At 39.1% G+C, this 13,474-nt stretch overlaps 2 protein-coding genes across 5 annotated transcripts in view; one reads left to right on the plus strand and one right to left on the minus strand.

Annotated features, from left to right (window-relative positions):
- LOC133656977 (cadherin-23-like) overlaps positions 1-13,474 on the plus strand; it is a 395,393-nt gene that overhangs the window by 368,058 nt on the left and 13,861 nt on the right. The gene's annotated exons all lie outside the window — the stretch shown is intronic.
- LOC133657378 (uncharacterized protein C10orf105-like) lies at positions 418-9,097 on the minus strand. 4 transcript variants are annotated; one of them, XM_062058648.1, is made up of 2 exons: positions 9,031-9,097; positions 418-1,190 (listed from the first exon to the last, which is right to left on the minus strand). In XM_062058648.1, exon 2 carries the CDS (start codon positions 1,176-1,178, stop codon positions 711-713), a length of 468 nt encoding a protein of 155 aa, XP_061914632.1. In that variant the 5' UTR covers positions 1,179-1,190; positions 9,031-9,097; the 3' UTR covers positions 418-710. The 4 variants fall into 4 exon arrangements, with proteins under 4 accessions (XP_061914632.1, XP_061914633.1, XP_061914630.1 ...); XM_062058649.1 differs by lacking the exon at positions 9,031-9,097 and adding an exon at positions 4,917-5,050; XM_062058646.1 differs by lacking the exon at positions 9,031-9,097 and adding an exon at positions 4,833-5,050.

Consider the following 13,474-nt stretch of genomic DNA (forward strand, 5'->3'; position numbering starts at 1 on the left):
CTGCGTGAGGGTGTATACATTTGTGACGTATGACGTGACAGTATGTGATGTGTGTAAGAAGGTGTGCTTGTCTGTCTGTGAGAAGGAGACACAGGAAAGAGTGAGAAGAGCCTGTAGTGTAACGCCAGCAGCTGTGTGAGAACGTATACTCGAATATCACGATATAGTCATTTTCTATATCACACAGAGACAAACCCGCGATATATCGCCTATATCGATATATCGCCCAGCCCTACTTACAATATGTTCCCCTAGTGTCCAAATAACTCTTAATTAAGTCTTTGTTACTTACAATATGTTCCCCATACTAAAGTGTTACCAAAAACACATATTTGGGGGTCAAACATGGAAAAAGTCACTTTATTTTTCAATGTAACAAAAGACACAAGTCATCATTTAATTGTGTGTATTCATGATTTGTGCTTGCATTTGTACTAACGTATGTGATTGAGCAGGTATGCTGCATTATTAACTATTAGCTATGTGGGAATAATAACGTGTTTAAAATTCTCCATCGACTCTTTGAATGATTCTGTTAGGGGTCTTTTTTGATTGATTCTTGCTTGTTGAGAAAACTGAATGAACAGAGTGTTGGTTGCAGTGTACACAAAATGTTGAGAAAAGCAAAAAGATGAACATGTGTAAATATTTGGAAAGCTAAACTCATGGAATGTGTGTGGTCAAATCTGGCAAAACAGCATCAGTCTTGGCTAGATCTCAGTGACATAATCATGCAGACAGGGCGTAGTGAGCTGTGGCTCCTTGCTGACCCCTGGTTGAGCTGTCTTTGAGGCGCATGTGTTCCCATGCTCGCGTGGCCTCCGATAGGGGGGTCTTCTGAAGGAGAGATTGTAGGAGCGTCGATAGGAGCCCAGCCTCTTCCACACCTTAAGCTGTGGCTCACTAGACTGGCTTCTTCTGCCATTCAGTTTTTCTCCTGGGCCACAGTCCGCCTCACAGTCCTCATGCTGCCCAGAGGGCCGGCACACTGCCAGGAAGATGGCCAGCGCTGCGAGCAGCAGCGATAAGCCCAGCACCAGCATGATGGTGAATTGTGGGTCATGGCTGTCTAAAGAATGGGACGATGGGAGCGAGATTGTGGCGTTGGATTGATTGAACACGGTGTGTTCTGTGGTGGAGGAAAATGTTAAGTTGGTTGTCCAATCACTGGTGTTCATGTTGGTGAGAACCTGGATAAAGAACACATGAGGTTTCAACTTTCTGTTTCAAATGTTTTCACATTTCAAGTGTCAGCCTGGGTTGTGTGATATGGACGATATACGAGATAATAGATATGAATTTGGCCTGCGATAGAGCTTTTAATACTATCGTTTTATCGTGCTAATGCATGTTGATGACACATTCTAGATGTGTGCCGCAAATCTGATAGCATCTGATAACAAGCATCCTCAACGTACTCTAGCATAGCAATGTTTCCATTTTCATTTTCTTCACAGTGCAAAGCCGCTTCTAAGTTAGCAATCCTTGCTTCCATGGCGACAAATATAATATGTTTATTTTACTTATTTATTCATGTATTTATTTGACAGGGACAGTACAATCAAACATTGCTACCCATAGGTAACCGACTTTAGTACATAAAACTTCTAGCCACAGGCTAATTTGCAACCTTTGTCCCTGCGAGGCTTTTAAAAAAAAGATGAGAAAATTGTAAAACACATACAAATGTATTAAGACAAGTACAAAAATAAAAACACATTGAAAATAATTGGCCCCATTTGTCCACACTATATCCATCCTGATTTTCCTTAAGCCACTTTTCTGTTTTGTGGAGAATTCTTACAAGTATCATCCCTGGAAGACAAGATATAGCAAAACATGCTACACTACATACAGTAGGAAGATATGCTAACTGGATCAATACCAATATCAACAGTAACGATATCAAGTATAGTAGCAGTATAAAGTCGATAGTACAGTGATTAGATTAATATTTTTTATTTTGTCCTTTTTGGTATTGTTTACAAACTCTTGAAATACGAGCCTGGACACAGAAAGGTTTTAAGGGCAAAAACCAACATATTTAATTTATAGTAATACACAGCCATCCTGTATTTTTGTCTGATTATAAATGTGATAAAACGTTGAATCATTCAATGATCTTAAAAATTTGAAGTATCATTATCAGCATTGGTACTCTATGACCAATACTGCCCCGGTAACTACTTGGTATTGAATCGACACTCAAATTTGTTGTATCTCCCAAAATAATATGAAGTTTCAAAACAACATAAGAATAGGTGCTGATTACATTTTAACAAAAGTGTAGAGAGAACATGTTACAACAGAGAGTAACCAGCTTTTATTAGCGAATATATTAATAATAATTTTAAGAAAATAATACAACTGGAAATGACACAATATGGCCCCGTTTATACTGCAAACCAAATCGGATTTTTTTTGCCCTTAAGTATTTTTTTGCCCGTCTAAACGCTCAAAAGTGCTTCAAATCTGATCATTTGGCATCAGATTCAGGCTACATCAGGAGGTAGTCCTGAATGCGATTGGAATCTGATCTTATTAAATGTGACTCCAGTCTAAACGCCGTGCGACCTGAATGTGATTTTTTTGGTCAGTCTTGGGCGAACTACGTCATCCGTGTGCGCGGGGAATTACGCAATCGCCAGCTGATATGCATACAAAGTCTATTTAAGACAACCAATTTTTCGGTGTGTCACTTGTCAATAGTGCCACAAATAATAAGCTATATGTAATATACACCGATATATTTTGATTCCTAAGAAATAGCGATTGTTGAAGGACCGGAAGTGACGCTGTAGCGAATTTGCTTACATGCGAGTTGAAAAATAAAGCTAACGTAGATCCACACTGATGTCCGTGTCTCCTCTACTTAACAGCCAGGAAAAGATTAGAACCTTTCCAAAAATACTACACTACATACTACATGTACTACACTACACAATGCGTTTTCTTTATTTTCATGACTATTTACATTGTAGATTGTCACTGAAGGCATCAAAACTATGAATGAACACATGTGGAGTTATGTACTTAACAAAAAACGGTAAAATAACTGAAAACATGTTTTATATTCTAGTTTCTTCAAAAGAGCCACCCTTTGCTCTGATTACTGCTTTGCACACTCTTGGCATTCTCTCGATGAGCTTCCAACACACCAGTGGAGTGAAAACCATTTCAGGTGACTACCTCTTGAAGCTCATCAAGAGAATGCCAAGAGTGTGCGAAAAAGTAATCAGAGCAAAGGGTGGCTATTTTGAAGAAACTAGAATATAAAACGTGTTTTCAGTTATTTTACCTTTTTTTGTTAAGTACATAACTCCACATGTGTTCATTCATAGTTGTGATGCCTTCAGTGACAATCTACAATGTAAATAGTCATGAAAATAAAGAAAACGCATTGAATGAGAAGGTGTGTCCAAACTTTTGGCCTGTACTATACGTCCATTCATACATTATATTACTTTATTTTATTTTCACATGAAAAAACACACATTTTTAAGGTGTGGCGACTTCCTCCTGGTCAACTTCCTTTGTTTTCACTTTATCGAAGTGTGCAAGCAAGTGACGTCGAGGCCACATTGGGGCCACGTTGGGGCCAGTGCGCGTTTACACTGGAGACTGATAAAAATCACATTTTACTTGCAACTGTTTCGTCAGCATTTTTTTCCAGCTGACTGTTTAAAAAATCAGATTGAAAAAAAATCAGATTTGGGCCACTTTGGCCCGCAGTGTAAACGTGTTCTATGTTACTTCATACATCATCAGCCAAATGAGGAGCCTTTTTAACCTGTTTGGAAATGGTTATATTATTATTTACATACTAATAATACATGGTAATATATATCGTTATTGCATGAGGCTACAATTTATATCGCAAGATAGATTTTAGGCCGTATCGCCCATCCCTAGAGTCAGCTCTCTTTGGTTTGCCTCAGCAGCCAAGTGGAACCATGCTGAGTAGGTTTATTGGGGAGCTTATTTGATTGAGATCATACACTCCTGCATTACACTGGCACACATGCACAAGTACTCGCATTTATGTGTGTATAGATACACAGCTGTTGCAAGTGTTTGGCATTTGCAGCAATTATGCCGCTATTAAATTAAAGGTTAAAAAAATAGCCAGTGCTTGACAGGCTTTTTTCAATGTGAAACAAATTGGGTTTATTAAAGTGACGCTTACAAAATGCAAGGCGTCCACCTCGTCTACCCTGGTCTCCAATTATCCCCCCTTTCATTCCCCGCGCCCCCATCTCTTCAGCGCCGTAACATTTGTAAATGTCATCGTCCTTAATTCAGCAGAGACAAAGCGTCGCTTATCGGTTTAAGGGAAACACACTGGGACGTGAAATTATTTTTAAGAGCAAATGCCAGGAAAAGCTGTGAGATAAGCCAGTGGAGCAAGAGGCTTGTTAAAGTGTCACTTCATTAGTCAGCGACATAAGCACATGTGTGTAAGCTAGCCAACGAAAAAACGAAATTGAAATAAAGTATGCATGTATTGTATTACAGTGAGAATCAAAAATGGTCTGTAAAATTGAATGAATGAATGACGGGGGCACTGTCTATGAAATTGTACAGCAAACCTATTCCCAGCTCCCTCACTAATTGGAGAATGAAATAGCAGAACTCGTCTGTTCATCCCTGGTGGTATAATGGGTTGCGTCAGGAAGAGGGACCTATAATGATTTTTCTCTTTTCCGATTTATTAAAGTTGATACAATCATGGCCGTAACTACCAATGAGGACACAGAGGTCATGTCCTCTGTGTCTTTTTTATTTGACAAAAAGATGATGACATGACTGATATCGTGTGCGCTGTACATCACCATGCGGTCGATCATCCTCTCTCAATATACGATCTCTGGTCATGCACAGCAGCACAGCCCTCTACAACTCCAGAAAAACATAACTGTTAGGAACTCGCACGGCTGCCGTTCTCGTGACCCCAAGATGCAGGAACCAGGAGAGCGAAGAGGAGGTAAGATGATTTTTATTCCTCAAACAGAGAGGGAAGCAGTCTTCCATGTAACAGTTACCAACATAAAGTGTGATCTTCGAGCACTGAGGAGTGCTCGAGACAAGGCATAAATAGAACATACTGATTGGCCGCAGGTGTGGACCAGGTGCCAATCAAGGTGAGTGAACGAAGACAGTGCTCAGCGGAACAAGCAGGAAGTGGAAACCAAAATAAGAGCACTGATAGGAAGTAAATACAAAAAACAAGGAAACAAACATAAATGAAGTGACAGATCGTCACAATAACGCAATGAAGTCCACTTTTACATTAAATATTTGATCCGAAATGTGCTGTCAACATAACATGAACATTAAAGTATACTGACGTCGCTAATGTAGGTTTCACATGAAGGAAATTGATGTAGACCGCTGTCGGTACCGTTGTTAAAGTTAAAGTTAAAGTCCCAACGATAGTCACACACACACTAGGTGTGGTGAAATTATCTTCTGCATTTGACCCATTGGGTGGTGAGGGGAGCAGTGAACAGCAGCGGTGGCCGCGCTCTGGAATCATTTTGGTGATTTAACCCCCAATTCCAACCCTTGATGCTGAGTGCCAAGCAGGGAGGTAATGGGTCCCATTTGTATAGTCTTTGGTATGACCTTCCAGTCTCAGGGCGGACACTCTAACTACAAGGCCACTGAGCAGGTTAAATGATAAATGGGTTATACTTGTATAGCGCTTTTCTACCTTCAAGGTACTCAAAGCGCTTTGACAGTATTTCCACATTCACACACACATTCACACACTGATGGCGGGAGCTGCCATGCAAGGCGCTAACCAGCACCCATCAGGAGCAAGGGTGAAGTGTCTTGCCCAAGGACACAACGGACGTGACTAGGATGGTAGAAGGTGGGGATTGAACCCCAGTAACCAGCAACCCTCCGATTGCTGGCACGGCCACTCTACCAAGGTTTATGTCTGTATGGTGCCGCCCTGCCGTAAACGCATGGGGGTCCCCGTTTTGTATGAAGAAGCGCAAATGTAAATTGTTAAATGACAAGATGCTTCAAATGAAATGTTCCTCAAATATATTCCTGGCCACGTCATGCTCTGTCACTGATTAGAATAGGGAGACAGATTTCCCCTTTTTACTTCTGAAGCCTCTCCTGGTTCAAGCCGTTGGGTTCACATTCATTTTAGAGAAACAATGTTAAAAAAAACTTAGGTTTTAATGATGTTAAAATTGTTTAATACGCTAAACTTTGGCATATTATTTTAAAAAAGCGGAATGTTCATTGTGTTGCTCAGGGTAATATTATTCAAATGGTGCTGGGATATCAATGATTTTAGCCTTTAAAAGCTCCTCTTGGACCACCAATTTTTGACCTCGGTATTTGTCAAATCCTGGTTTACAATGTTGGATACTCATGTTGAACAATGCCGAAGCATGAAATCAGAAGGTTTATGCATTTGGGCGTACGATTGCATGCGGTTTTGGATGCCTCTGAACGCTGTGTTTTGCAGTCTTTTTAACAGTGGGCCATTTTTGACATCACAGATTGACAGACGTACTTATATGGTCATCCCACTTTCTGCTGTTGGCCAGCCTCCTGCCATTTGTTCTTGTTTCATGCTCTCTTGCCTGCTCTGATGTCTATAAAATAAATACTGTTTGTGTTTATTTTACTACAACATTTTATATGATACTGTTTTGTCAACATGGTCCAGTATTAGAGATGTCCGATAATATCGGCCTGCCAGTCCGTAAGCACGCATGATTGTGCGTGCTGCTGGTCCACTAATAGTACTAACCTTTAACAGTTAATTTTACTCATTTTCATTAATTACTAGTTTCTATGTAACTGTTTTTATATTGTTTTACTTTATTTTTTATTCAAGAAAATGTTTTTAATTTATTTATCTTATTTTATTTTATTAATTTTTTTAAAAAGGACCAAATTAGGTTGTCCAAATTAGGCATAATAATGTGTTAATTCCACGACTGTATATATCAGTATCGGTTGATATCGTTATCGGTAATTAAAGGGTTGGACAATATCGGAATATCGGATACCGGCAAAAAGCCAATATCGGACATCCCTATCCAGTATGAAACTGGATTAGCCGCTAAACTCAGACGAAAGAGACAGCGGCATTGCAACATTACTACTTGGTTCAAGGAAACAAAAGAGAAGGAAGGATAAAGTATTGTTTCCATATAATCATCGCGTGCACACAATAACACTGACGTGCGACATGCAGTGTGATAAATGTTGCTAAAAACAGCTTTTTTAAATACGTCATTGTGCGCCACATAAGGTGTACCTAATGTTGTGACCAGTGAATGAATATATATATATATATATATATATATATATATATATATATATATATATATATATCCATCCATCTATCCATCCATTTTCTACCGCTTATTCCCTTCGGGGTCGCGGGGGGCGCTGGAGCCTATCTCAGGTACAATCGGGCGGGAGGCGGTGTACACCCTAGACAAGTCGCCACCTCATCACAGGGCCAACACAGATAGACAGACAACATTCACACTCACATTCACATACATACATATATATATATATATATATATATATATATATAAATATATATATGTATATATATATATATATATATATATATATATATATATATATATATATATATATATATATATATATATATATATATATATATATATATATATATTGTTTAAGAAGTTGCAATCTGGGAACTCCTCAACACAAGAATCGTTTTTAGATATATACAGAAACTAGGTTATACATTTTATTGTGGAGGAAAATTTACACCAAAGCATATCCAATACATATTATCCAGACCGATAGGGCTGCAACGATTAATTGATTAATTGTATTAGAAAAAACGTTTCGATATATATTCTGTTGCTTTAGTCTATAATTTATTTAAAATAACTAATCAAAATAGATAAAATCCAGACCGCATGTAGGGCCTGTAACTTTAAATATGTCGACATAGCTCCATGAGAGCGGCTATAGTGTCTGGTTGACCTGTGTGGCGGCGAACTATTTTTTTAAAACATTTTTTATGAATGCACACACGTTAAGAGTAAAATTTAAATGTTGATGTACATATAATAGGAAACAAATAATGAAAGTTATAGCAAAGCATAATTTATTTTTAAATGTTAACTATTTTCTATAAAACACTAATTGAGGCTATAATTTAGTGTGTTCTATCGATTACTCGATTAATCAAAAAAAACTATTTAATGGAGAAATCCATTAATTAGTTGCAGCCCTATCTAGACCACTAGAAAGTGTGTTAAATGTTGATTAAAATCATCGTCAGTCTTTAGTGAAATCGTCATGTGATTGTCTCGCTCTGGCGACCCCCAACAGGAAACATGGTTTTATAAAATGACTTTATTTATTTTGTTGTTTTAATTTGGTTATTTTGCACTAAATAAATATTTACTCAACAATTGTATTCCCATGTTTTTCCATGCAATTACATTTAGGTTCAAATTATGTAGTAGAAAAATTGATTCTCACAAATAAACAAAGGCAAAATAATGATAATAATCACGACACGATAGAGGTAAAAACAATGTATTCCTTATTTATTTTTCAGGGAGATATGTGTATGATATGTGTCACAATGCACACGCATCTAAACAAAGGTAATAGAACCCAACATTTGAGGTTTCTCTCCCTTTAACTCTCTTGTTGCAAGGTTTCGTCTGCACTCCAAACTAACAATTTCTTAGTGGCATTCTTGCATACCATGTTGTCATTTTTTGAAAAGCTTTTTTATTGCGGTCATTTATCTGTGATGTGTCGACAGTTATTAACTGCCTCTTAGAAAACAGAGGGAGTGTGCAACACACTAACAGGTGATGGCTATCAAATATTATACCCTCGTGGTTATTTCAAATTCACAAGCTTCTAATAGAAAAAACACAGATAGTTATTAGCACGCACCCCAAAATAATTCATCAGGACCACACAACTAGTTTTTTCCCCTGCAGTATTTACATATGAGTAATAATAAAAAATAAAATATATGCTACTCACAGCCACGCTTTACTCTTTCTTGTAACTGAGGTCAGATTTGTGTCTTGGCTCCACACACTTGTTTTTCCCCCTAAAACTGCTGCTTTCCCAGAGACGGAGAGGGGAAAACAAAAGGGAAAAGGGGGTGAAAAATGTGTAAGGGCATCAGAGACGAAACGCCTCACTTGTGTTTCAGTCCCAGCAAATGAAGTGCATGAATGCTACTAAGACATAGTATTTAGGCACTGATAGAGTACACACTACTTGTGTAGCCAAACAACATCTGGCTCTGCAATATACTCTTACACATCATGCACCCCCTCTGCCGGCTTGAGTGGTGCAGTCCACTGCGTAATACCCTATTCATCTCTCACCAATCTGACCCCCCAGACTCCTTTTTCCCTTTACCCCTCCCGTCTCCTCCTCTTTCTCCACGTCTCTTTATAAAGCTAATGAGACTGAAGTCGGGCCCCTCTTCACTGTGCTGTGAGAGAGTGCAAAGAAGGACAAGAGAGAGTGAGCGCAAGAGAGAGAGGTGTGTGTGTGTGTGTGTGTGTGTGTGTGTGTGTGTGTGTGTGTGTGTGTGTGTGTGTGTGTGTGTGTGTGTGTGTGTGTGTGTGTGTGTGTGTGTCCATACCTTAGCACAAGTGCTTGAAAAGTGTATCCTTATGCAATTGAATATGCACTTTGTGGGTTTTGACATATCCACAGAGGAGCACACTGAGGTCATGAATTCGGCCTCATCGAGTGCCGGCATCTCTCTGGATTCACAAGTCAGGCTCATGACATGGTCCATTCAAGCGTGCTCTGCTATTTGTCAGCGCGTGCTCCTTGGAGCCATGCTCAGCGTCTTGCAGCCTTCTGGACATACAGTCGCGATCAAAAGTTGACATACACTTGTAAAGAACATAATGTCATGGCTGTCTTGAGTTTCCAATACTTTCTACAACTCTTATTTTTTTGTGACAGAGTGATTGTAGCACATACGTGTTGGTCACAAAAACATTCATGAAGTTTGGTGCTTTTATGAAGCTTCTGGTTGAATTTTTGACCACTCGTCTTGACAAAATTGTTGCAGTTCAGCTAAATTTGTTGGTTTTCTGACATGGATTTGTTTCTTCAGCATTGTCCACACGTTTAAGTCAAGACTTTGGGAAGGCCATTCTAAAACTTTAATTCTAGCTTGGTTTAGCCATTCCTTTACCACTTTTGACATGTGTTTGGGGTCATTGTCCTGTTGGAACACCCAACTGCGCCCAAGACCCAACCTCTGGGCTGATGATTTTAGGTTGTCCTGAAGAATTTGGAGGTAGTCCTCCTTTTTCATTGTCCCATTTAAAGCACCAGTTCCATTGGCAGCAAAACAGCCCCAGAGCATAGTACTACCACCATCATGCTTGACGGTAGGCATGGTCTTCCTGGGATTAAAGGCCTCACTTTTTTTCTTCCAAACATATTGCTGGGTATTGTGGCCAAACAGCTCAATTTTTGTTTCATCTGACAACAGAATGTTCCTCCAGAAGGTCTTATCTTTGTCCATGTGATTTCAGATGAAACAAAAATTAAGCTGTTTGGCCACAATACCCAGCAATATGTTTGGAGGAGAAAAGGTGAGGCCTTTAATCCCAGGAACACCATTCCTACCGTCAAGCATGGAGGTAGTAGTATTTTGCCCTGTTTTGCTGCCAATGGAACTGGTGCTTTACAGAGCGTAAATGGGACAATGAAAAAAGAGGATTACCTCCAAATTCTTCAGGACAACCTAAAATCATCAGCCCGGAGGTTGGGTCTTGGGTGCAGTTGGGTGTTCCAACAGAAAAATGACCCCAAACACACGTCAAAAGTGGTAAAGGAATGGCTAAATCAGGCTAGAATTAAGGTTTTAGAATGAATGGCCTTCCCAAAGTCCTGACTTAAACGTGTGGACAATGCTGAAGAAACAAGTCCATGTCAGAAAATCAGCAAATTTAGCTGAACTGCAACAATTTTGTCAAGATTAGTGGTCAAAAAATCAACCAGAAGCTTGCCAGAAGCTTGTGGATGGCTACCAAAAGCGCCTTTTTGCAGTGGAACTTGCCAAGGGACATGTAACCAAATATTAACAATGCTGTATGTATACTTTTAAACGAGCAGATTTGGTCACATTTTCAGTAGACCCATACTAAATTCATAAAAGAACCAAACTTCATGAATGTTTTTTGTGACCAACAAGTATGTGCTCCAATCACTCTATCACAAAAAAAATAAGAGTTGTAGAAATTATTGGAAACTCAAGACAGCCATGACATTATGTTCTTTACAAGTGTATGTCAACTTTTGATCGCGACTGTACGCCTGCAGCACAGAAAGAGAGGGGGAGATGCATTTGTCGCCGCCGAGCCGTTTGGGCTTGCTGTGTTGTTGTGGCAACAAGACCTTGGATACTGTGACTGTGTGCAGAAGGAAGCTGTCAACAGATTTTGTCTAAATGTCTTAGTAAATGTTTGGGTGAGCAACAGGATCAGGTGGAACGTATCGTAGGAATACATGAGAGGTACACAAAATAAGCTTAAATAGAGTGTTTCATCACCTAATTAGTGCTGTCAAAGTTAGCACATTAATGCAAGTAATTAATCACAAACAAATATTGCATTAATAAAGTAAAAAGGCAGATTATTCCCGTAATTTTTTTAAACACACATGCTCCTTTTAGTGAAATGCAATCCAGGACTACTTTTACACTGCAAGGCAAAGTGGCCCAAATCAGATTTTCTCCAGCTGTCTGTTCACACTGCAAGTAAAATGTCATCTTTATCACACTCCAGTATAAACGTGCCAGTGGCGGGCCGTGCGTTTCCCACCAAGGCCTTCAGTGATGTCCGACTTCAAAGATTACCTCTCAAAATACCATAATTGATGTCACCACATGACCATTGCTGGAGAAATATTATACAGAAACACATTTACGCCCTACGGGTTATTTTCTGGCACGTTTAAAAATCAATTAAAATGCATCAGCAATTAAAACACATCTTATGTGGTACTGTCATAATTGAAATTGCAAAAAACATATTAAGAGTGAAAAAATAAAATATTTGAACTCACTATTCGACGCCGTAAAAGACAGTGATACTCGGTGGCGGTGGCGGCGGCTTATTCGAGTGGAAATGGCAAGCATTTCCATATTTCCTCACCAGGACAGCTGAGCAAGCTTCCGGGGTTGGCCGACATCGTCTCACAAGATGTAGTTTCTCTTTAAATATCCTTCTTGAAAATGGCCTTGCAAATTTATAGCTGACACCTAATCAACGTTTTGTTCTCTTTCTCTGCTATCCCGGTATGGCTATGGCGCAACACTTCCCGCTTCCTGCTAAATTGAAACTTGTGAATGGATACTCAATTTGGAATGACAAGTGAGTTTCCAATCACAGTCTTGTTAACATCAGGTTACCTAGATAGGCTACTGTCAACAACTTGTGATCTGATTGGCTATCGCAACTGTCTCTCAACTCTATGTGTTCTCAAATTCATCCGATACTCAGATGAGTATACAATCACAGGACGCATAAATGTCACGTTCAACGCGAGGCCAGCTAGAAGGCCTTACTGACAACAACTTGTGATCTGATTGGCTATCACAACTGTCTATCACTGGATGTCCTTGATCACTAACAGTGCATAGACGCCCGCATTGTTGATTCTGAAGGCCTCTGGCAGGTTTTGTACAGCATGACAACATAAGTTAGCTGAATTCTGATTGGATATAAACTCTATAAACTAAAAACAACAGCACTGGAAGGAGCATAATATGACATGAAGAGAATATGAATACTTTTAGATATTTAGAGAAAGTAAATAAAAAATAACTTTTATCTTTAACTACAAACCTCTTTTCCATATGAGTTGGGAAATTGTGTTAGATGTAAATATAAACGGAATACAATGATTTGCAAATCATTTTCAACTCATATTCAGTTGTACGGAGCCCCTAAAGGGACATGGGAATTTTTTTTTTTTTAGACATGTATCTCGTGGCCACGAGAAAGTATCTCGTGGCCACGAGAAAGTATCTCGTGGCCACGAGAAACTTTCTCGTGGCCACGAGAAACTTTTTATAAAAAAATAAATAAAATAAAAAAATATTAATATTTTTTTTTATTTTTTATTTTTTTATAAAAAGTTTCTCGTGGCCACGAGAAACTTTCTCGTGGCCACGAGAAAGCATTGGATGCGTGCTGATGGTTTAGTGTGTGTTAAAATGGCAGTTTAGGAGTTAATATGGCTGTATTTCCAGATAGGACTTTCCCCCATGTGTGTTGTGGCAAAATGTGAATGCTTGATTAGTAGGTGTGAGACAAACACTTTATCTTCCTGGTTATTGTAACGCTACGTGTTTGACATTATTTAAGACTTTATCATGCCCGGGAAAGGACAGTTTTCCTCTTCTGTGGCTGTGGGGGGTGGGCGTGGCTTGCGGACCTGCAGC

This window comes from Entelurus aequoreus, linkage group LG09 (assembly GCF_033978785.1).
Source record: "Entelurus aequoreus isolate RoL-2023_Sb linkage group LG09, RoL_Eaeq_v1.1, whole genome shotgun sequence".
In the NCBI taxonomy this organism is placed as follows: domain Eukaryota; kingdom Metazoa; phylum Chordata; class Actinopteri; order Syngnathiformes; family Syngnathidae; genus Entelurus; species Entelurus aequoreus.

Coding starts and splice junctions, on each gene's coding strand:
- LOC133657378 (XM_062058645.1), bottom strand. CDS start 4,875: ATGACCAGAGATCGTATATTGAGAGAGGATGATCGACCGCATGGTGAT. Junction 1,191..4,827: donor ATGATCGACCGCATGGTGAT/GTACAGCGCACA, acceptor TTCTTTATCCAG/GTTCTCACCAACATGAACAC.